The sequence below is a fragment of the Sitophilus oryzae genome, unplaced genomic scaffold, assembly GCF_002938485.1.
Source record: "Sitophilus oryzae breed Bouriz unplaced genomic scaffold, Soryzae_2.0 scaffold_1576_pilon_pilon, whole genome shotgun sequence".
NCBI lineage: Eukaryota > Metazoa > Arthropoda > Insecta > Coleoptera > Curculionidae > Sitophilus > Sitophilus oryzae.
Window position 1 is genome coordinate 3,467,154 of NW_022146254.1, and position 24,432 is coordinate 3,491,585.

General features: G+C 33.1%; 1 protein-coding gene across 2 annotated transcripts in view; it reads right to left on the reverse strand.

Annotated features, from left to right (window-relative positions):
* Position 1: 1 nt before the first annotated feature.
* LOC115879414 (unconventional myosin-XV) overlaps positions 2-24,432 on the reverse strand; it is a 186,862-nt gene continuing 162,431 nt past the window's right edge. For both annotated transcript variants that reach the window (XM_030896241.1, XM_030896240.1), the window contains 8 exons: positions 15,254-15,471; positions 7,909-8,158; positions 7,509-7,606; positions 7,228-7,442; positions 4,292-4,568; positions 1,840-2,001; positions 1,516-1,712; positions 2-776 (listed from right to left, as the gene is read on the reverse strand). In XM_030896241.1, the coding sequence (XP_030752101.1) occupies positions 463-776; positions 1,516-1,712; positions 1,840-2,001; positions 4,292-4,568; positions 7,228-7,442; positions 7,509-7,606; positions 7,909-8,158; positions 15,254-15,471 (1,731 nt within the window). In that variant the 3' untranslated portion in view covers positions 2-462. The remainder of the gene's footprint in view (positions 777-1,515; positions 1,713-1,839; positions 2,002-4,291; positions 4,569-7,227; positions 7,443-7,508; positions 7,607-7,908; positions 8,159-15,253; positions 15,472-24,432) is intronic.

Genomic DNA, 24,432 nt, shown 5'->3' on the forward strand with positions numbered 1-24,432 from the left:
TTATACAAGTACGGACGAAAAGTTATTACTTTTCAAGGCAGGCTAAAAATATGTAGGTGGCGCCACCTACAAGTAGGAGTCATACTAACATCGAAATCGTATTTCTCATATCAAAAAATATCCAGCCACCAATTTTTATTCACATATCGACCATAGTTCAGAAATTATTTGAAAAAAAAAATGAAATCAAAATGTAATCACCCTGTACCTCCGAAACGAAGCATTTTAGGACAGAAATTTATACGAACTTTTTTACTTATTTTTATCTGCAAAATATGCTGACAGTTTTTCCCTAATACAGTTTGGACCACCCCTGCATAATCGTAATATATCCATTACTATTTTAGAAATTATAAAACTGATATTACAGTTTTAATCATAGAATGCTCAAGATGCTACTGAAATGATTTACAACCCTGTTCCTTTGAATGCAAATAAAATCCGTGTTTCCTATGCAGTTGTCTACTTTCTACTACTGTGCTCCTGTTCTAAATTAATATATTGCCTAACAAGTCTTGATATTTCGTGTGCCTGTTCGGTTTGCAATCTAGTGACCCGTTGTTGCAAGAGATTGCCACATTTCATGTCGAGGAATAGGGCGCCATCTTCGGAGCGGACCTTCCTGGTACTGATCACTTCGGCAAAAGGCCAGTGTTGCAATGTTTCGTGCGTGCCCATGTCCAGGAAATGGACTCCTCCTCGGTTGAGTGCTAGTATGTGTTCCTGCCAGTGTTCGGGTTCTCCGACAACACGCTTAACGGCAAAGAACGAGCTTCCTGCAATGAGAAATATAAATTAAATCATACTTAATATCAAGAACAAATTTATTACGAGGGTTGTTTTTTATATTTTGCCCATACAGGGTTGTTCACCACATACGACACGGAGTATTGTAGCTGAACGATTAGATTTTTAGAAATTGTAAGTTTTCGGTTTGTTGAAAGACTATTAGAGCTACAATTTAAAAATAATTTCACAAGATACAGAGTGTCCTAAATAAGTAGATGTATTTTTTTAAATGGAACACCCTGTATATTATTCTATTTTTAGATTCTACGATTGAAATAAAGGTAAATTTGATTAAGGTTTATCACACTTAAACCTTCGCTGCCGTAACATATTCTGCTTTTTGAAATATTTTCAATTTTGTGAAATTGCAGTAAAAAATTTAAGGTGTCATTTCTCCAAGGGTATCAAATTTTTAATACTAAATATTTACTGAAGATTATTTATTAATTAGATATTGTGTTGCAATGATAAAAAATTATACTACCTTATACAGAGTGTCCAAAAAGTTATATTAAATAATTACTAGCTTTAAACGGCAATAACTTATTTGGTTACAGGTATATATGCCAATTTGATTTTATATAGACCCATGTCTACATCAGCCAATACTCTGTTTCAAAGGTAGAAACAAATCTGTATAAAATTTTAAATAAATTTCATTTTTTTCATTTGCACTAGTATCGTATTGCATAGGAGATCAGTAACATTTTGAAAACATCAACTCACCAAATAGAGGCCAACTGCTCAAAACTTGTAATACTCGCAGTTTAGCTCTCGATACGGACATGCCGGCGGCTTGTCCCCAACTTGTTTGCACCAACGCCAACCACTGTGGTGGTCTTGGTTCTCTTAGACCAAGGACAGGCTTCGGCAATAAGAATTTTACTTCTTTCAGACTAGGTGAGTGACCAAGATCGGCAGCTCTGCAACAGTTCAAAAGTATTTCAATTAATAAAAGATGTACTTTTACTGTTAATATCTATTTGTCATTAAAATGGATTATCAGCTTGACACATACCGCAAAAACTATTACATAAATCACGAACGTACCTATGAAGAAGAGCTGCTACTAGAGCCATATCTCGAACAACACTTGGAGGTAGGTTTGGGTTTCCTAGACGGAGAAGTAATCCTTCTAAATAGTCAGGAGCCACTTGATTAAACAGAACTTCAGTGTAAAGAGGACTAGCATCATGCTTGAGCGGATGATACCTGGAAATAATAATTTTATAACTACCCATTAAATACAGTTTATACCAAATAAACTTTTAGACACGTGATTAAGCTTGACCGGCACAGCGTTGCCCACTTTTAAATATTTTCTTTTAATCAAAATATTTTAGGAAATAAAAATAAATTAATTATAAATATACAGGGTGCTACAAATTCGAGGTACGAGCATTGGTATCTCGGAAACCGTAATAGATACGAAGATGGTTAAATTGGGGCAAAGTTGTGCCTTGGGCTGTTCACCAAGATGCCATCAAAAAAGTTTTAAAAATTTCAAGGATTGCTGAGTTTTTTTGGAAAAAACGGATATTTTTGAAAATCAATTTTATTTTTTCCTGTCGTTACTTTTTAGAAAATCAAAAAACTAATTTCACATTCTCATAGCCACTTCATTAGGGCTCTTTGATAGTATTTTTAGATTTTCAAATTAGCTGATAATTTGTGAGATACAGAGGCCGACTTATATTTTTTAAATACGGACCTGCATTTATATCAAGTTTTGAAAGAACTCGGTCTCCTAAGTACAGTGATATGCTACACTATTGTTTAACAACTACACGATACTTTAACAACAACAAAACTATTTAATTATTATTTAAAATAATTTCAAGTCCGACTCTGGTTTTTTAAATTATTTAATCTGCTTATATTCATCGCAGCAAAATTGATCAGCGCTAATTAACATCGAATAAGGAAAATCGAGCCAATTGAAAGATTCAAATAAATAATATCCAGGTCAGCAAGTTGCGATGAGTTTTTACGACTACTACTTACTTACTTACTTACTATTTTACGACTATTAAGCTATCTTGTACAATTCGCATTAAAAGAGGTTCTAAAACTCTTTAAAAAAAAAGAACAATTTGTAACTGCAAGGTCTACTAGTAAACATTTTCAAGTTTAAAGTATCACAACACTATTTATTTAAACCAAACACTGTAACGTTTTTAGTTCGTTACATGTATTTTTTTATATATGATTTATATGATGTCTGGCGTATCGTCATCGGATTCCATATCGTTCAGGCCGGATAATTTATTTGACGCGCTTGGCGTGATTTTTACGTTCTCTAGTCCACAACCCTGTTATCGTTTGACACAACCCTGTTATCGCTCTGTGGAGGCGCTATCTACATCGCTTCTGTCAACTCTCTCCGTGCTTAACCTCACTTTGTTTTGCCGCTCTGTTGTATCCCGGCTTTTAGAAATGGTGATTATTTAAATCTTGCTGTATAATTTGAATCAGCTGCTATTTCAAAGCAACAGGTAAAGATGAGATATTATCCTTTTAGATTCAATATTATTACTGCATATTTGTAGGGTAGAGTTTTGGATGGCCCAACTTAACTTGTATTTGTATTTTGCTGGCACATTGGCGTCCCTTTTCTTTTGTCCTCCAGAATGTTACATGGATGAAAGGGCAGTTCCTTTGTTTATTATTGAGCCCTCGGAAGTAATTCGAGGTAGGTTTATTTTGTTTATTAGACCTTGTTTGGTTTTAAACAAGAGTTTCATATTTTTAGGGTCCAAGGTACGGACTATTTCCAAGGTTATAGTCCTAGGTTATGGTTTAAGGTACGGGTAGTGTTCCTTTGTACCATTATCCTATGTACGGATGTCCTGTGGACGAGTGTCCCCAGTAGGAATTATTTTTCTTACATATAAAGTGCCCCAGCCTGGATGTAGCTTGAGCCCCATGCTGCTTCGTTCCCATCTATAACTTAGTAGTTACGGCTGTATCAATTCATGGTGTCCTCATTCTAGCCCCTTTTGTTGTATTGGATGGCCGAGTACAGAGATGCAAGCCCACCTCACGCTGTTACTGTTACATGATTACATAAAGAACAGCTAAGTGTAGATTTAAGTTCTAGTTTTACATTTAACATTTAAAATATTTTCAGTCTTAAACAATAACGTACATCTTAAGTAATATCTTATCCACGTAAGAAATACCTTATCCACGACTGCTCTCCGATGAAAAGCTGCCGTTGGCAGTGGTAATGTTTATAAAAAAACGCTGCAACACATAATACAAAACTACTGTGTCAAAATGAATGACAATGTCAGGAAATAAATAAATAAGTGCGGCAACTTGACATTTTTTACAGCAGAGCAACCACCTGAATCCCCAGCGCGAAATTTAAATTTCAGTTAGTCAGCACGGCGCCGAATATGTCCATGGTTGGCAATAATGAATTTAAAAATCGCGCCCTCGATTACGTAACTAAAAGTTTAATTGATATGAGATATGAAATATAGTTCGAATTCCTTACCAAACAGATCTACAGAATATCAAGTAGAATGGCTGAGCTGATTTATGAAGTTCCGTCGTAACATCCAAAATATATTCGTCAGCAGCTAAGGGCATGGTAAAAGCGTCACCTTGGACTATACAATACAGACTAAACTCTTGTTGTTCGGCCTCGCTACTAACACCAATAAGTCCGCAAAGTTCTTGAATGACGTCAGCTACAACCGTACTGCAACGAGTGTTTACTACCCTTTCTGCACCACCAGGTAATCGATAAATTTGTCTTCTAGCACTACGACCTAGGAGATATTTTTGTTTGTTAATATGTGTGTATATTTTTTTTTCGTTGCAAGAAAATACAAGGTTATTCACCTCATTCAACACGGAGTACTGTAGCCAAGTGGTTAGATTTTTAGAAATAGTGAGTGATGGGATCGTTGCAGGACTACTAAAGCTACAAATTAAATTTATTTTAAAAAGGTACAAAGTAGAGGTGAGCAAAGATTGAAGGAGTCGTTCCTTTGAACGAGTATTAAAAATGAATCGTGAGATTCGAATCATTGATTGCAATCCGGTTCGTTCAATTGCATTGTGGCCAACACGCATCACATTTGCACGATGAGCCGTAAAAAAGAATCGTGAGAATTGAATCGAATCACAACGCGATCGTTCGTTTCTATGGCGCGGCGCGTGATATACAAAATGAAGATCGCTGTCATGCGGAGAATGTCATCGATGTTCATTTCCAATCCAAATTTTTTTCCGATCATGCGGTATTATATACGATTTATTATGATTATTAAATCGGAATTAAAATATGGCTCTAAAAATATTAAATTGGTATTAAGAAGTCTTTAATAAATAGTATACAGGTTGTTAATTTGTTTATTACTCGCGGCAAGAGCTTTATGGTTGAAATATGGCAACCTCTGCCCGCTTGTCGATAGACGACGCGAAACCCTATAAGTGCATGCGTTCTCAATAGGCAGTGTTGCCATTCTGTCCCCCTATAAGTAATTGTCCAGTTAACAATCTGTATATAAATTGGATTGATAATTTAATATTATTGGTAAAATTATTAATCCAATTACGCCAGTGTTATAAAGTGTTGAAAAACAAATGAAAGAATTGTATATTTCTTTTTTTAGTCCGTTAAGTAATTGCCCTACCAAATTATCGCCGGTAGTGCCAGTTACGATTTTTGCGAGGATGTGTGCATGTGATTCGTTCAAATGGACGAATCGTAGGAGTTGATTCAATATGAGAAATTGAATCGTGTGGTTCGATTCACTAAAAAGAATCGTAATGCCCATCACTAGTACAAAGTACAAAATAAAAAAAAACATCGAAGTTGTATTTTCTTTTAAATAGAACACCCTGTATATTATTACATTATTACTTTCTATGATTAAAATAAAGGAAAATTTGATTAGGTTTACTGCACTTTAATCTTACACTGTTTGAAATATTTAATATTTACGATTTTGTGAAAAGGCAGTAACAATTAATGCTTCATTTCTCTAGGCGTATTTAAGTTTTTGAAACCAAATATTGTACTGAAGTTTTTCTATTTACTAAATTTTGTATTGCAATAATAAAAATTATAGTACTTTATACAGAGTGTCTAAAATTTTATATTAGATAATTAGTAGCTTGAAACGGCAATAACTTGTTTAATTTAAATGGAACACCCTTATATTTTACGTAAATCAGATGCACGATTTAATTGTGTATCAAGTTATATTATACCACTTTTTACCTACTACTTCAAGTTTTCGTAGAAAATGCATTCCTTTATAATTTAGACTTCATTTATCAATATACCCACGGAATATTGACATTTTAGATTTTTCAAAGCAACAAAAATGTACAAAACAAGTGCTATAAACAATAATATTGCTAGCCTATTTGTTTACAAAACAAAACTATTTAAATCTTTGTTAAAGAGTATATCAATTAAATATACCCCCTTTATTTCCACATAAATATTAATTAATTATATAGGTACTTAATTGTTTTAGGTAATAATATGTTATGAATATGAACGTCTCTGTTATTATAAATAAGCATTCGTCAAAAAATTAAATAAAATTTATAATGCTTTACTTTTTACCACACTGTCTAATACACATAAAAATTTAGTTTTTTAGTATTTGGAGAAATTATTAATCAACGCAAACAGCAAATCAATGTATTTCGAATACTGGGATAACATTAATTGGTCCCCTTTTACAAATATTTAAACAGTTTTCTTTGTTTTTTTTTTAATGAAATAAGCGAACTAAATCGACAATATTAGAGTATCTATACTCTTTGAAAATTTGTTACATCTTTAAAAATAATCTAAAATATCTATATTCCATGGACACATTGATAAATGAGGTCTAAATTATAAGAAAATGCATTTTCTACGAAAACTTGAAGAGATAGGTAAAAATGCTATAATGCAATTTGAAAGACAATTAAATTGTGCATCTGATTCTCTTAAAATATACAGGATGTTCTATTTAAATTAAACAAGTTATTGCCGTTCAAAACTAGTAATTATTTAAAATAGAATTTTAGACACTCTGTATAAGGTTGTAGGTATTTTATTATTGCGACACAAAATTCAGTAAATCAAAAAACTTCAGTATAGTATTATTTATACTTTACTATGTATTGTTTCATGTAATTTTAAAAACGCATTGAGAAACGAAGCATTAAAACTGTTAATGTATTTTCACAAAAACGAAAATATTTCTAAAACGGTAATATTAAATTGCGGTAAACCTTAATTAAATTTACAGGGTGTTCCATTTAAGAAAAAAAAATAATATTTTTTATTTATTTGGACACTGTGTATCTTTTGAAAATAATTTTAAATTGTAACTTTAGTAGTTCTCCAACGATCCCATCTGTGGCTAAAATACTCCGTGTCGAATGAGGTGAATCACCCTGTATAATAATTTTACTTACCGGCACTAACAGCAGTAACTTCTTCCACTGAAGGAACATTCTTTCTTCCACCACATCTCTGAGTCTTTCTTAAGTTAGTAACACACACAGCAGCAGTACCATGACAGATTCTTCTTCTATCATTTGCAGCACTAGCCAAATGCTCCATCAGATAGGGTAAAAGATTTTCCGAACACGCAAAATACGCAGCTACTATCGATAGTAACCTCCATGCCCTAAATTGGAATCAATGAAAACAAACTTTCTTTTGTAAGACCGATTTTAACAGGATTTTAACTCACCTTTGACTGGATTCAGGTGACTCAGATTTGTTACTAGTGGTCTGCTTCATCAATTGGCAATAAACTTCGTCTCTGAGTTCCGCGTACTTGTGGCAGTGCTGTGAAAGATATTTTATCTAATTTGAACATTTTAAAACATCATAGATAAGGGATAAGACATACAGATAAGTACTGAATAGTAAATGCTTGTTCCAAGTGTTAACTAGAATAAAAAAGTGAAAGCGTAGGAAGGAGAATATGTTTTAGCTGTAGGCTAAAGTGATGTATGTACAAAACATGATTAGTCTAAAAGCGTCAAATATTTATAATGGCATATAAATTTAGCAGTCAATGATGAATTGGTGATATATAGTACAGTGTTAGCAACTGCTTTAAGAAGAAACTTAAAAAGATGCATTACCATTAGTACTGTGTAGACACATTTGACTTCAGACATATCGGGTGTTAAGGGTTGATCTCCACAATACTTCAGAATACAGTCGAAACATTCTATTGCTAAAGGAGTCAGTTCTGGATCTTCTAATTTTAGAAGAGGACCATCCAGTGGACCTCCCTGCCACTTTATTACGTCGGTTTGTTGTTTCCACGTCCATTCTTTGGATTTTTGTTTAGATTTCTGTTGTGGTGTGTCCATTCTTTGTTGTTCTAAACTGAAATAATATTTAAATATGATAAATCTTCGTATAAATAAAGTTATTAAAAATCAATGCCAATGAAGTCAAGAACGGTAGATGATTTACATCACTTTATAAGACTAAAAGAATATCATGACATTGAAAAATACTCGGCTTGAAAAGTACCGCGTGGATAGTTTTCATTCAACTAAATGTAAACAAAGAAATTGAATTAAAGTGAAAATTAATCTTATATAAGTAATAATATGATTTATTAACAAAGAATACAGATGATGGTTAAAAAGTAATCAGTTTTACTATAAAACTATAAATATCTTTCTTTTAATCTTTATTGCTCAGTTGTTACCAGTTTATTTAATTCTTTATTTGTTTTCTTTTATTGGCGTTAAAGCTACACAATTAACAATACTCAGTGAAGAAATCAATTATGAGAAAATTATTAACTATTTTTAACTACAAATTACAAAATATACAGAATGGTCCTATAAGTAACTAAATCACAATATGGCGTTATGGAATTGTTAAAGTTATGTTAAGTTTAGAGATTCTTAAATATAACCTTATAACACTTTATTTTTTTGGTTTCTTCATTTATAGTTTTGCACCTTATCACTGAGTACGCCTAGACGACAAACATTTGTGCCATAAACTTTGGTACGGCTGATATCAAAGATGGAGAGCTTGCCTCTGTGGAGCTATCTCAAATACTGGCATTTTTCAAAGCCCTGAGACTGTTTGATGAGTTATAACTTGTTAACACACAATAGATCTGTAAGGTAGCAGTGATTAACCCCCCTCCTAAACATTCTACATAATTTTGCAAGTCAATAATGATTTTGAAAAGATTGAATATAATATTAATATATTAATCCGAAAGGAGAAAAAGTCACATAAAATCTGTTAAAAAGACAAAAATGTCATTTAAAATAAAGGCTAGAAAGGTTAGGCTTATTAGTTTCATACTTTCTTAGTGATCAAAAATCTGTACCATAACTGAGTGCTCAGGTTATTAATTTACTCTTCAAACAACCCCCGTAAAACTAGATAAAACATATGGTAATTCTTCTATGCTTTCTAACTTTTCACAATGAAAGAATCGCATATAGCGATGCACACGGATGCACAAAGACCGCGTATTAAAAAATTAATATTTGTACTAATATCGTATTTAATTGATGATAATTAACCAGCCAGTGTTCGCGTTTTGTTGCAAAGAAACTAGCCACACATATATTATCTAAATTAATTGCGTACGTAAAAACGATATACGGTCATGAAATATGAATGATTAAAATAATTAACTATTTTTAATTACCAATTACTAGTTTTACAGGGTGGTGTCCTAAGCTCTCTAAGAAAATTTAAGATTTTGAACGATTAATATAATACGTAATAGTCAATAGTGACACAGTATTCAGTTATTTTCAATGAACGTATCCGGTATTGGCAATGATAAAACTAGAGCCACGTACAGCAAGGCAAAATCTGTGCAAAATATAGAGATTTGCATGCATCTGTATCACAGGTGCTATGATAACATGCCCAACAGCAGCAATGAGGTTCACTCTAGACCTAACACCACTACACGTTGTCGTCGGTAGATCGAGAGTGATTAGAATGCCCATTGAGGAAAACAGTAATTGGAGAATTGTCAACTCAGAACCTTGGAACACCCTCAAAAGGAAAATCCCACTCCTTAAATTCCCAGTGGATGACATACCAAAAATGTACAACTTTGAGAAACACCTCACTGTAGTAATAAAAACGATTGGAAGAGAGAAACGTTTGCTCAACAGGAAAAAGACCAAACCATAACGTGGTATATTGACGGTTCCAGAACCAAAGCAGGGACAGGGATAAGAGTATTTAGGCCGAAAACTAAATAATTCAAACCAATAGGTACCTACCCCAGCATCTTTGCGTAAAGATGCGTACAACTACCGGAAAAATGAAATAGCTATCTTGCCCGTTAGTCTAGTAGCACTAAAAGCAATCAATTCAGTAACCATCAATTCAAAGTTTGCCAAAGAATGCCTAAAATAGCTGAATAAATAAGGCAAAGAAAATAACTCTGGGTGCCAGCTCACCAAAGAATAGATGGCAATGAAAAACCAAACAGTCTAGCTAGAAAAGTAGCGAACACTCCACTAACTGGACCAGAACCGTGCTGCTTCCTAAGTGGAAGTCAACTTAAAGCGGAACTTAAGAACATGGAAGATTCAATCCGTAACCTGGAATGGGAATCCTAAATGGGCTAAGACACTGGAAGAAATTTCTCAGAACTTACCATCGAGGAAAATCAAAGATATTCCTTGAATTTAGGTAAAAACAATCTTCGGATTGTCACGGTGTTTTTAACAAGACACTGTCTCCTCAACGAACAGCTTAGAAGATTGAAGCTAAGAAATAACGGCGAATGCAGATTCTGTGAGGAAAATGTGGAAACACGAGAATTTGAGAGAACACTGAGTGCGCCGAGACGACAACCATTCGTACCATAAACTTTGGTACGACTGGTATAGATATTGAGAAGCCGTCTCAGAGACGAGCCTTTGTCAAAGCCCTGAAACTGTATGATAAGTTATAACTCATTATAACACAAGAAAGAGGGACACGCAATAGATCTGTAAGGTCGCGGTGACACCTCACCTATACATTCTGCTTTTTACATTCTACATTTTCAATTATGTTCCAATAGAAAAAAAAAAAACTAAAGTAGTTGAAAATAAATAAAAGCAGGACAAATATTTGAAAGACAGAAAAAATAGATTGAGATGGTATTTAAAAAAAAACAATATTTGTTTCCCCACATAAAGTGTTATATAAAGTTCCCCTATCTCCTGCATTAGATGTAATTTTTGTTTATTTAAATGTTTTTTTTTTGTAGTAAATTGAGCACCTTCTAGGCGATGCGAGTCCTTGTCGTTGGTGGGGAAGCTCCTGGTCAGGTGCTAGGGGGAATCCCCTCTAGCACTTTAGCTGGGTCTAAGGAGCATCTCAATGTTTCGTCCCTGTCTGTAGTGTCGTGGTCTGGGAATTGCACCAAGACGAATAACGATGCCGGATGGGACTACCCTGTCCGTTATACCAGGCACCCTCTACTCTGCTGTCTGTGGTCATGTATTACGGGCAGGGGGTGTGGAGGGCTCTTAGCTTAACCGCCTGGACCAAGAGGAGACAACCTCACCAAAAACCTAAATTCTATAATGGCGGGAGCAGGTTAAAAGGATGCGTGGCTAGATAGAAGACTAGCCTCTACTGCTCTCAACCTTGGGGCACCAGGGGGCAACCCACTGTATTCTCGTCTCCCTTACTTACATGCGGGGCTCTGTAGAAGTGGACCGACTAACCCTTGCGGTGTACTTAATCTCAAATACAAGGAGCCAATAAAGAACAAGAGATATATCCTCTATTATAGATTCGGAACAACACCGGTATCAGGTCTAAGGAGATGCCAAGTTAAACAGATGGAGACAGATCCTCGACTTGACAGTATCCACCTCAAGGGTACCTCAGCCGGAGACAAGCTCTTCGACTGTGAAGGCCACGGAGGGCTAAACCCCAATCGTGGAAGGGTGTATACCTTCGTAGGAGGTAGATGCCCATTCCTTGGAGGATGAACATCTGTTGTCAGCGGAGGATGGGGACGTTAGACGATGTTAATATTTGGATAGATCGGGTAGACCTCTACAAACCTTCGTTGTGCTGTTGTTGCATGACACTGCTCATTCATGTCGTTTAGAGGCCGGATGAGATCGGAATTCTAGCGAGTAAGAATTGATTTAGACTTTCGCTTAATCAGTAGACTAATATTAGCTCGTATTATGCAAACTTATCATCAGTATTAGCAAGAAGGTTGATAGCGGTTTAACCTAGAAATAATTTACCTCCCGTATTACTCTATATAGAGTATTTTAAATTATATTTCATGCTTATACAAAAAATATAAAAAGGAAATAATTTATTACTTAAAGTCATTAACTTATCAACAAACAAAATAAACTTGCGTGGTGCATAGTAACTAATATATATTATGTATTGCAATTTGAAAAATCGCCAGTGGGTACAAAAGAAGAATCAATTATCTATAGCAAACAGCGTAAACTTTAAAATTCATGAGGGGATCAACGGTAATTGCATTTTGTTCCACGGACTTACCAGAAACAGAATCATCGAACGGTTGTTATTAAATTTATTGCTTCATTGTTTCTGTTTTGTTGAGGATAAAACGATGGGAAAATATATGTCCTTGCTAAAGTAGCTGTGACTATGCGTTTTGTTGTTTATATGGAAGGATACTATGGATAATAATATCGGGTGCGTCTCAAAAGTGGCTCACCCCTATTAACCTTTTTATTTTTTTCAGATAAAAAAACAAGATTTGGTAAATTAGTATATGATATAAATTAGGATTGATTGACCTATTCAATTCTTTTCAGCCACTATTACAACTTTTGATTTTTAAATGGCATCCTTGATATTTTTTTACTTTATTCGATAGAAAATGACACTCTGATTATAATGACATATCATATATGCAATCTTTCGACATTTTCGCTTAAAAGAAAATTGTATTTTCATTTCAATCTAGAGTGCCATGACTGTTAAAAATACTAATTTTTTAATCAAGGTGCCTTGGAAAAATAGATTTGATCATCTAATGTTTTTAGTGTCTTGTTCTGGCCGGTTAAAAGATCCCCAAATCGTATTTTTAATCATATCTCAATTTTTTCAAATGGGACGAGGGTGGTTCATGAGCATATTTGGAAAAATCATTTGTTTACGAATAATTTGGTATCACACACTTGGTATTTCGAGTCAAATTGTCGTTATGATTCACATATTCCAATTTCAAATAAACCATATTCGAAAATGTCAAAAGTTGACATATATGATATGTCATTCTATTGAGAGTGTCATTTTCTATCCAATAATAAAAGTAACAAAATACCGAGGGTGCCATTTAAAAATCAAAAGTTGTAGTCATTTCCGGTAAAACAGGAAGCGACCGAAAACAATTGAATACCAATCAATCCTAATTTATGTCATATACTAACATACCATTTTCTTGATCTTTTAACTGAAAAAATAATAATAAATTAAAATCTGTCAAAAATGTCTCAAATTACAGACAATTAAAGGGTTTGTGAGGGTATTAAAATAAATATGTATAAAGACAATATTTTCCTACTGATCCTAGTATTCTATTTTTGTAATTTATTGTAACACTTGATTAATTCTTGATGAATTTAGTTTTAGTGATCTGTTGTAGATGCTAATGTATCTAGGATGTTTCACTTCCATGTGGTTAGTTGCGACCACTCTACAAAATACAGGGTGGCGCCTCTCATACGACGCGGATGCTCATACGACGCGGAGGCTCATACGACGAGGAGAACGACAGTTTGTATTGAAATAAAATTTTGTGGGCGCATATGTATGTTAATTTAAAGCATTTTTTAAAAATATAGAGAGTTTTACAGGGTGTCCCCAAAAAACTTACGCATTAAAGTTGTTTTTTTTTGTAATGGAACACCCTATATATTAATTAATTTCGTGATTCTAGGAGAAACATAAAGGCAGCTTTCATCAGAGAAGTATATGACTAAAATGTAAGGTTTCTGACAAATTTAACATTTTCTAAAAATGAGGAACAAGTTTTAAATTTCAATAAAAGCTAGCTTAATTCGAATTTACTCGGTATAGCCCACTATGTAGTTAAAATAATGATTCTACTTTAAATCAAATTAAAAAAAATTCATGTTACTTCAAAATACTATTAAGGTTGCCTACACACCAAACAAAGATTTTATTAGATATTTTAATTTTTATAATTTAGTGTCAGCAGATCTTTATTATTTGATAAAATCTAGGTGGCTGTGATACGTCTAATGTTACTTCAACATAGGTGTGAAATTAGTTCAACTTTAACAACTATTTATCATTCTGTGTCAGTTAAAATAAAGAAATTCTCAGAAATTTGTCAAAAATGGAGACTGATCCTACATCAAAGAGAATTGATATGATTCAATAATGAATCCATGAATAATATGATAAAATAAATATATATGTAATAATAATTAATTCCATCTTATTAGTTATGATAAAATCATAACTAATAAGATGGTGACTGCAGTGTGCATTCACCATTTAATAGAATACTTAAATGTTCCTAATTTATCTAGTCGTGGCCTTTTTTTATCGGGGTATGTTAAAGACAGTGTTTACAAAACTCGACCAACTATTGTCGAAAACATGAGAGAAATAATTGTGACTGCTTTTCGAAGTAGAACTTCACATATGCATTTTAACATAAAAAGGTCTTTTGAAAAGAGAATAATTTTATGTAGTGAACAGGAAAGGAACCAAACATATTGGGCATTTTATTTCTTCTTGCTAATTTTTGTGTCATAATTATACGCTTGTGCTACCGTGTATATTTTTGGGTACCGTTGAGTATTTTACTCTACATCATTTAATTTTTGTTAAATTATTAAAAGGTATATCACCAACCACCTAGATTTTATAAAATAATGAAGATCTACTGAGGTAAAATCATAAAAATGGAAATATCTAGGAAAATATTTGTCTGAGGGGTAGGCAACATTAATAGTACTTTAAAGATATGTGAATTCTCCACTGAATACCGGTATAATATACTGAGTGTTCTATTTAAAATAAAGGAGTAACTTGCTTTTGAAAGTGGCCAATGTTCAATATTAATTTTTTCTCACCCTATATAACTTTTCGGAACAAATTTTAATTTGGTTTAACATACAATGGTTATTGTATTTATATATCAGGCTATTACAGGAATTTAAAATTTATTCTACATTTTCACAAAATGTAAAATATGTCAAAATCCTTACAATTTAGGCATATTATGCTTCTGTAATAAAATTGACATTTATTTTTCTCCTAGAATACGAAAATCAATTAATATATAGGGTGTTCCGTTACAAAAAAACAACTTTGATGCGTAACTTTTTTTAGGACACCCTGTAGAACTCTATTTATTTTTATAGGGCGAGAGGCGCCACCCTGTACAACTAGGTGACTAAGGTGACACTAATAATAAGTTTCAGAAGCTCAATCAAATAATTAACTTACTCTGACAACTGTCGGAAATTTTGCATCGCAAACTGCATCAAGGAGTACTTTCCAGCATGCGGTACCGGACTGCTTGGAGACCTAGCCCCATCCCTACTCTCGTCCCTTGAAATGTGTCTGGTCGGTGACAGTTCTTCTCTGGATTTAGGACTAACGTTGGACATAATGTCCAGACGTTCGTGAACAGGAGAACGGCTGCGTTGTGCCTTTGCTTGAATCTGAAAGAAAAAAAAAGTATATTTATTGGACGGAGACAAATTATTCTGTTTGGTTTTGTTTTTTTAGAGATATTAAATATTTTCCCTTATTTTTTAACTGACTATTAAGTCCATTATAAAATCTATTTAGGCAGTGTTTTTTCAACATTAGTTGATAAATTGTAAATTACTAAAATGTGTGTTTTTTCGAAAAAGCGCGATACATCATTTTTCTTCTGGCACATAATTTTAATGATTTTCAAAGATCTTACCAAAAATAATATATTCTCACTGCCTCTTTCTCACACATGATTTTTTATAAAAAATGCTATAAATATACATTTTTCAAATAAGTGCGATACATCATCAGTTTTGGCACCTTAGAAGCTCTTAAAATTTGTAATAATAAATCCAGAGCCGTATTTAAAAGATAAAGTTGATAGTGGCATATTTATTTTAATAACACAAAAACAGTTATATTTTTGTATTATATAAATCAAGTGCATTTAAATATGTAATTTGAAGTTATCTTCTTCTCAAACCAACTGGATTTGATATACAGGGTGTTTCAAAAAATATGTGCCATCTCTCGTGGGGATATTCCTCACGTAAAATTATGATTTATTTCTCATATCAATATGGGCCCCATTCTGCTTTGTTTCGTAGCTACAGTAGGTTGCTACTTAGAGCTTTTTTTTTTCGACTTATTATAATTTTCTTCCAAGTGCTTTTAGCCGATTCGAATGAAATTTGGAGGGTAAAAGTTACTATGAGTACTACATATTTTAATACTAAAAAAAGAGTAGACAGATTCACCAGAGACGATGGGACGTTCATATGGGTTATCACTGGAATATTTTGCTAAAGAAACATGTGCGTCACTGACTTTTTTCCTCTCATTAGCAAAAGTGTGTAGGTCATTTAATGCCGATTAAAAGTTGTATCTTGACATTTTGTCCATTTTGATCTCCTCGATGAGATAAACACGATTTTATTAATCACATTTGTTAAAATTAATAAGTTATTCATTTAATGTAACTTATTAATATTTAAAAAAATATATATAACACTGATATACCTACCTACAGCAAATTTCCCCAAAGAATAATGATATTTAAGATAATCACAAAAGACCTATTTTTTAGGTTTTAACATCCTGTAACTTGTTGTAACATGTTTATAGGAACTTTTTTTTATATTTTTTTGATGAGGAATCAATTTAGTACTTATTTAACATTTTGGCAATTTAATGTTATTAACATTTTTTAAAGATTGCTATTAGAATTGAAGGGCTTATTGTAATAGCATGATATGCCACAAATCCGTAATTCTCAATTATTAGACTACGCAGTTTTGAAAAAGTGTGTAAATTTAACTATTAGGAAATATAAATTTGATGATGTTTTAGAGATAGTTTAGTTTTAACTCACTAAGTATTTATCTAACAAATCTATACTAATATATAAAATCCTTAAGTGACTGACATACTGATTAATGACGATCCTGCTTAAACCACTCAACGTAAGAAGCTCAATTTTGGCATACAGGTTGATCTAGGGTGTAGAGGTTGGATAAGAAGGGATTTTTCGAAATTCCAGCTCCAAGGGGGTGAAACCACCCCTCAAATATTACAATATTGTTTTTTTAAAAAACGGTCAAGTTTCCGAAAAAACGCTTAAACACGTATATTTTATTTTGTTTTTTACATATTTTAAGATTTTTTATATAATGTATACAGGGTGTTTCTAAAAATCTGGTCATTGATTAATCACTATCCTGCTTAAAGCGCTTGACGTAAAAAGCTGATTTTTGGAAAACGGATTGACTTTAGGGTTTAGAAGTTCGATAAGAACGAATTTTTCGAAACTCGAATTCTAAGGGGGTGAAACCACCCTTCAAATATTACGATATTTTTTATTTAAAAACCGGTGAGTTTTCCGGAAAAACTCTTAAACATGTATATTGTATTTTATTGTTTCATATATTTTAAGATTTTTTAAAAATTTATACAGGGTTTCATAAAATATAACCATTGAGTAATCATGATTCTGCTTAAACTTCTTGACGTTTAAAGCTGATTTTTGGCAAATGGATTGACAGTGGGGTGTAGAGGTTCGATAAGGAGAGGTTTCTCGAATTTCACATTCCAAGAGGGTGAAAACGCCCCTCAAATATTACAATATTTGTTATTTAAAAAACGGTTAGTCTTTCAGGAAAACGCTTGGACACGCATAATTTATTTTGTTTTTTACATATTTTGAAATTTTTTAAAAAATCATACATGGTTTTCCAAAAAGTTGGGTAATTAATTAACCACGATTCTGCTTAAACTGCTTAACGTAAAAAGCTTAATTTTAGCCAACGGATTTTTCAAAAGTCAAACTCCAACGAGATGAAACTACCCCTGAAATATTACCAAGTTATATAATAATATCGCCATATTGTTTTTTCTCATGCTGACATAAATGTGAGAAAATTTTATCCAGTTTGTATGTTAATGGAAATTCTTGCTTTGCTTTATCATCACCATTACAAATGCTTATTTCGACGAATGCTTACGCGACGGGTACACGCTAGTTTGTTGGATAAAATGCAATTTATCAATTAAATTAAAAGTTAAATTTACACATTTTTTCAAAACTGCAAAGTCAGAATTATGCATTTTTGGCATATCATGTTATTAGCCCCTCAATTGGATTATATATAAGCCCCTCAATTAGATTAAGGAAAATTAATCAAATTGCGTTTATTTCATCAAGGAGACCGAAATTGACAACATATAAGAGTCAACTTTTAATCAGCATTTAACGGTCTACACAATTTTGCTAAAAAAAAACTTCAGTGGCGCACATATTTTTTTAGAAAAATATTCCAGTGATAACCCATATACACGACCCTGTTGAATATGACGACACTATTTTTGCATTAAAATATATCCCACTTATAGTAACTTTTGCCTTCAAAATTTCATTCGAATCGCAAAAAGCACTTGGAAGAAAATTATAATAAATCGAAAAAAGATAAATACTTTAACCGCTTTAACCCTGTAGCTACGAAACAAAACAGAATCGGACCCACGAGAGATACTACCTCCTACTTGTTTTCTGAAACATCCTGTATTTATTTTATTCTAGTCATGTCGATCATTAAACAATTCTAACATAATTATAATTTTGTGTTCTTTTGAGATTGTAACAAACTGTTTGATAAGAAAATACCAAATGGCTAAAATTCATACAATAATTTAACTTGAAAAATAATCTTGTTTTGTCAAACCAGTAATTATAGCATAATAGAAATGTTTTGTTGAAGTATATTTTCATAGTATCTTCATGTACAAGCTGCTATCTAATTAACAATACAAGATAGTACTTATACAAATGCTTCAACGTCTTCATATTTCCTAATGATCTATAAGAATTTTTATACTTCAGAATATAGCGAGCAAACTAATTACATATTTGAAATAAAGTTATTTAACGGTAGAGTGATACTGTATGTCCGGTATTCTAGTCGCTAGTAGCTGTAAAATATGTTATGGTATCAGTCGCTAAACAGTAGCAAACTTTTCAAGTGCAACTTTTACCTTTTATGTATAATAAGGAGAAAAAATATTCATATAAAAATGTTTATCTTAAAATGGTTAATCATGGTGTATATAGGTATAATTAAGTAAACTATAAAATCATATCAAAGTTATAGCTTTGCTCTACTTTAGTTGAAGCGTTTATTGCAAAAGTTGTTTAACCTAATATGTCTAATAAACAGCACATGTGGGTGATAGGCCAATCTTGCGGTGACCAAAAATTTCACTCACACAAAAAAGACGAGTCTCCATTGAACCCGGAATTTGTTTACATTTGCTTAGGTTAATACCACAGTTTCATCTAAAATCTTTACTCTCATTTTAATTTGTTTTCTTTATTTTGAACTAAAACAAATCTACTATTTTGGATTTAGAAATTTGAAAAACGGCAAAGAGGTAATACGTTTACTTTATCGTGATCTACAAGCCATCAAAATATTCTCACTTATTTAAGATTCAGTATCACATCGGAGATGGGAAACAGCTCAGCCAAAGCCAAAGTGTTCAACAAGAGGCACGCCACAAGGAGGGGTATTATCACCTCTGCTGTGGCTGATTGTAATGAACCCGATTCTGACCTCTCTGACAATGAAGGGAATTAGGATAAAGGCATATGCAGACGACGTGATAATATTGATCGTTGGCAAAGACTTGCAAACGATCAGTGACATCATGGAATCTGCTCTGAAGAAGTTAACGGAATGGGCAAAAAGGAATGGTTTGGGCATCAACCCAGACAAAACCGAACTCATTCTATTTACAAGAAAATAAAAGATACCCAAGTTCACGCTACCAAAGCTGGAAGGGAAGACACTTGTACTTGCTAAGGAGACAAAATTATTAGGAATCATTCTGGACTCGGAGCTTTCCTGGAAAAGGAACACGGAGGAAAGGATGATAAAGGGAATAAATGCATTCTATGCATGTAAAAAACTATTTGGAAAGAGATGGGGGTCTGCAACCGTACATTATACACTGGATGTATACATTATACACTGCTATAGTTAGACCAATCATCACTTATGGAGCACTAGTATGGTGGGAAGCGATACTTAAAGAGACTAATAGAAAAAGCTTCACAAAAGTACAGCGATTAGCAGCTCTAGGTACAACTGGAGCAAGGAACAACACAGCGCAAGCTACGCTGGAAGCAATTCTGGACTTGTAATCAATCGACTGGCTCGTGAAGGATCTGGCCGCTAAGGGTGCCCTAAGATTAAGGAAATCAAATCTGTGGAACCAGACCAACTACGGCCACTGGAGGATATTGCCAGTGATAGGGAAAATCATGGCGAACGCGAGTCCACATCTGCTATACCAGAAAACGGACTATATGCTCACCAAACATGATTTTGAAGGAAATATAAGGATTCGCATCCCGACAAGAGAAGAATGGGAAAGCAACCGAGTAATGAACACTAAAGAGATAGTAGTCTACACAGATGCTTCCGTAACTTCAGGAGGATAGGCATCTTCTCAGAGGAACTAGACATCCGATGATCTTAAAGGCTATCGGATTGTTGTAATGTTCTACAAGCAAAGGTTTATGCCATAAAGGAAGTGGCCAGTTATATACGAGAGAAAATCGCTGATAGACCAGTAAGAGATATCGTGACATACCTTGACAGCTTGGGCGCTTTAAGAAGCATCACCATGCAATCAATAAGATCAAAAACTGTGATAGACTGCCGAGAAGCACTGTCCTGGCTGTGGCAAGGCGAAGCTACTCTGTACTAGGTGCCAGGCCACCACAATGTGGTGGGCACAAGAGGCAGACAGACTCGCCAAAGAGGGGGCCAGGTGAGAGGCCGTGACAGATGACCCACCACTTGTGACGATCAACACAGGGAAGGAAGCTATATGAACTACCATCAAGACCAAGCAGCAAGAGACGTAGCAACACCGTGAGGACTGCATTACAGCTCCAAGACTGCGGCCAGTGGTAGATAACAAAAAGACAAAGGAATTACTAGAATACAAAAAGAATTTAGTACGCATAATTGTAGGTGTCATCACTGGAAACTGCCCCACGGGGGTAAACCTCGTGAGATGGAAGATTTAGAACGATGACTATTGCGAAGAGTGCGGAGAGGAAAAAGAAATCATAGAGCACCTGCTGTGCCATTTACTCTACTCCACTTTAGGGTAAGGTTTTTTGGAGGGACTAGAAGAAGCAGCGGAAGCCAACATCAGCCGACGCGACGTCGGGAATTTTGCTTACAGCTGGAAGTGCTTTAATGCAAAGAACGAATGAGAATAAGGTTTGGTACAATAATACAGAGGTATCGCAATGGGCCCAAGGCCTCCGAGTGAGAGATCAAACATAATCCCAAACCCCAGCAACCTAACCTACTCTAACCTATCCCCTACTGAAAATCCTATATTTTATTTATACCCTGTACATCATAAGTAAATAAATTGCTGGCATAAATACGTTTTTAAATTAATAAGTTAACATTGACATACTTTAGTAATAGATTTGATAAATTCAAGAAGTAATACTTGGAGGAAATCATATATATAACAGTTTATGAAATATAATAAGATCAAATTCCGAAAGGATCAATGTACTCTGTTAAATTAATTAATTAACAAGTTAGTTAAATTAATATAGAAGAGAGGTAGATCTTAATAATAAATCTATATCATATATATTAACAACGAAGTTCAATAAGCCAACCGGAAAACTAGATCGCGCCACTTGACTTTGATCGTCTATTTCGTTACCGTGACTTACTTTGTCGACTAATTCTGATTATTATAGAGCGAAAATAATTAGTTTAATATACACCATGTTGACCCAGTGCGTTCTTTTTTTCGAAAGCGGCAGTAAAGATGCCGTTAATTAAAGTTAGCATTTATAATTGCCGAGGTTTTTTTCAAGTGTCCTAATGCAATAATAGAAGATGGCATTTTATCTAATTTTATCTACTTAAAAGTAGGTAGAATAAAGTGAAGCTAATGATTTGTTAAGTTATTCAGCAACTGAAAATCTCAATGTGTCAATGTCTGTTATTTAGTAGAAAATTGCATGACCAAGTTTTTAATGGCCAGCCATAATAATAATAGTAAAATGGTCATTTCTTACTCACCTGTTTTACTATTTTAAACGAAGTCAAAGTAACAGAAGATAATAAAATATACGACTTAAGTTATTTCAATTTTAAGTATATTCTTGATGCTTTTGAGCAGGAAATGAACCTATGTGTTAATTTTTAAACCATTATTTGTATCTTATTATAGGTATAATCTTTTTGGAATAAAATAACACAAGAAGTATTTTTTCTTAAAATCATCTGAACAGCTATACCGGGTGCGTCTCAAAAGTGGCTCACCGCTATAACTTTTTTATTTTTTCAGATAACAAAACGAGATTTGGTGTGTTACTATATGACATAAATTCCAATTCATTGACGTATTCAATTATTGTTTTTGATCACTTCCTGTGTATTACCGGAAATGACTACAACTTTTGATTTTTAAATGGCAGCCTCGTTATATTTTTACTTTATTCGATAGAAAATGACACTCTGTATAGAATGACATATCAAATGTCAACTTTTGACATTTTCGCTTAAAAACAAATCGTATTTTGAATTTCAATCTTGAATGTCATGGCTGGGTTAAAAACCTTCAATTTTAATCAAGGAGCCTTGGAAAAATAGATTCGACCGTCTAATGTTTTTCGTGTCTTGTCCTGACCGGTTAAAAGATGCCCAAATCACAGAATAGATATCAACCAGAAACCTAACTGGAGCTGAAATCCGTGACGTTTCACGAATTGGGCCGCCATTTAATAGCGGTAGAATACAGAGACGTATTTAATAAATTTCCGTTGAATGTATACAGAGTTGTATTTATTTTTTTGTTGTAAATTGAAAAGTATAGAATTAATTAATATCATTCGGCAGTTAATAAAACTACTGCTTAAAACTTTAATAAGTGAGTTTGTTAAAGTTAAAAGTAAAGGCTAATTTGTTTAAGATGCTGTAATATTGGTTTAGTACAAATGTCCCAACATATTTTATGGAGTAATATTTTTAATGTAAAACTTATTGCCAGCGATAAAAAACACTGCATTAGTAAACCATTAGAGATATCGCGGTATAAAAATAGTTTATATTTTTAAACGATTTTATTTAACTTTACCATACCTTTGTTTGTTGCAAATCTGGCAGCAGCTTTATTGATCACTTCTATTATCCCAATTTTTCCGAAATGTTGCACACGTATTGAGTTCCGGTGACACTTTTATAATATTTTTGAAGAAAAAAAATCAAATTAGCGGATCCAATATGGCGGATTTTTTAATATAAGAAGAGATTTGGTTGAAATTTAAAACTTTGGGTTCTTTATAAGGACGCTTGAGATACTTACCTTCAATTGGCCCGTTTTAAAACATCCTGTAAAGATAGGGTAGGTGTTCATTTAAGTTTCAAACGAAATAAATAAACAAGCTAACATCAGAATACTTATGTAGGTATTTATTCATGCCTCCATATAATTAGTTTGTTTTTATTGGCTGTTTTAAAATTAAGGTTTATCTTTTTTAATGTATAATACAATTTCATAAGCAGATATAATTTAGTTACATATTTTAGGGGAAAACTAGTACATGGATGTTTGAAATTAATTTGTTTGCATATTATATATATTTCTTTAATAAAATGTCTTGTTCCATATTCTTCATAATATTTACTAAAAACAAGTTTTAATGAAGAAACAAAAGATACAAAATTGTCATGTGACATCTGAAGATTGCCAAAAATATCTAAATTATTATTTTCACTCTTTATTATTTTCATAGGCACGTAAATGACAAAACAACGATGTATCATCTAACTCACTGCGTGCCTTTGCATATTTGGTACATATACAGGGTTCGGAAAACTACATGTTACTTTTAAAAACTACATAAACTACATTACATGTAGTTAATGTAGTTTATGTAGAGGGTGTAGTTTATGTAACCCATGTATGTAACTTTCAAATATCAAAGGTTTGAGGTGAGGTTATAAGAAGTTGAAGCTTTTAAAACACATAATGTATTTAAGAAAACGGAAGAAATATGGCTTTAAATATAATATTTTCATCATATTATCTCTATTGCACCTCATACAAAGGAAAATTATTCATAATATCAATACATAGTTTATTAACGTAGTTTTCATGTAGTTAATGAACTGGAAAAGACGTAGTTTTGAAGAAAAACTACACGTAGTTAATCAGGTAAATTACGTCTTAATTAACTACTTCCGAACCCTGCACATATCACATGAATGTATACTCAAACATTTTTTTATTAAATATCCACAAACGTATCGTAAAACATTTTGCGTCCTGGCGAAACATAACTCCGGCTTTGCACATTCTTGTTTTGAATTATTATCCTGTAA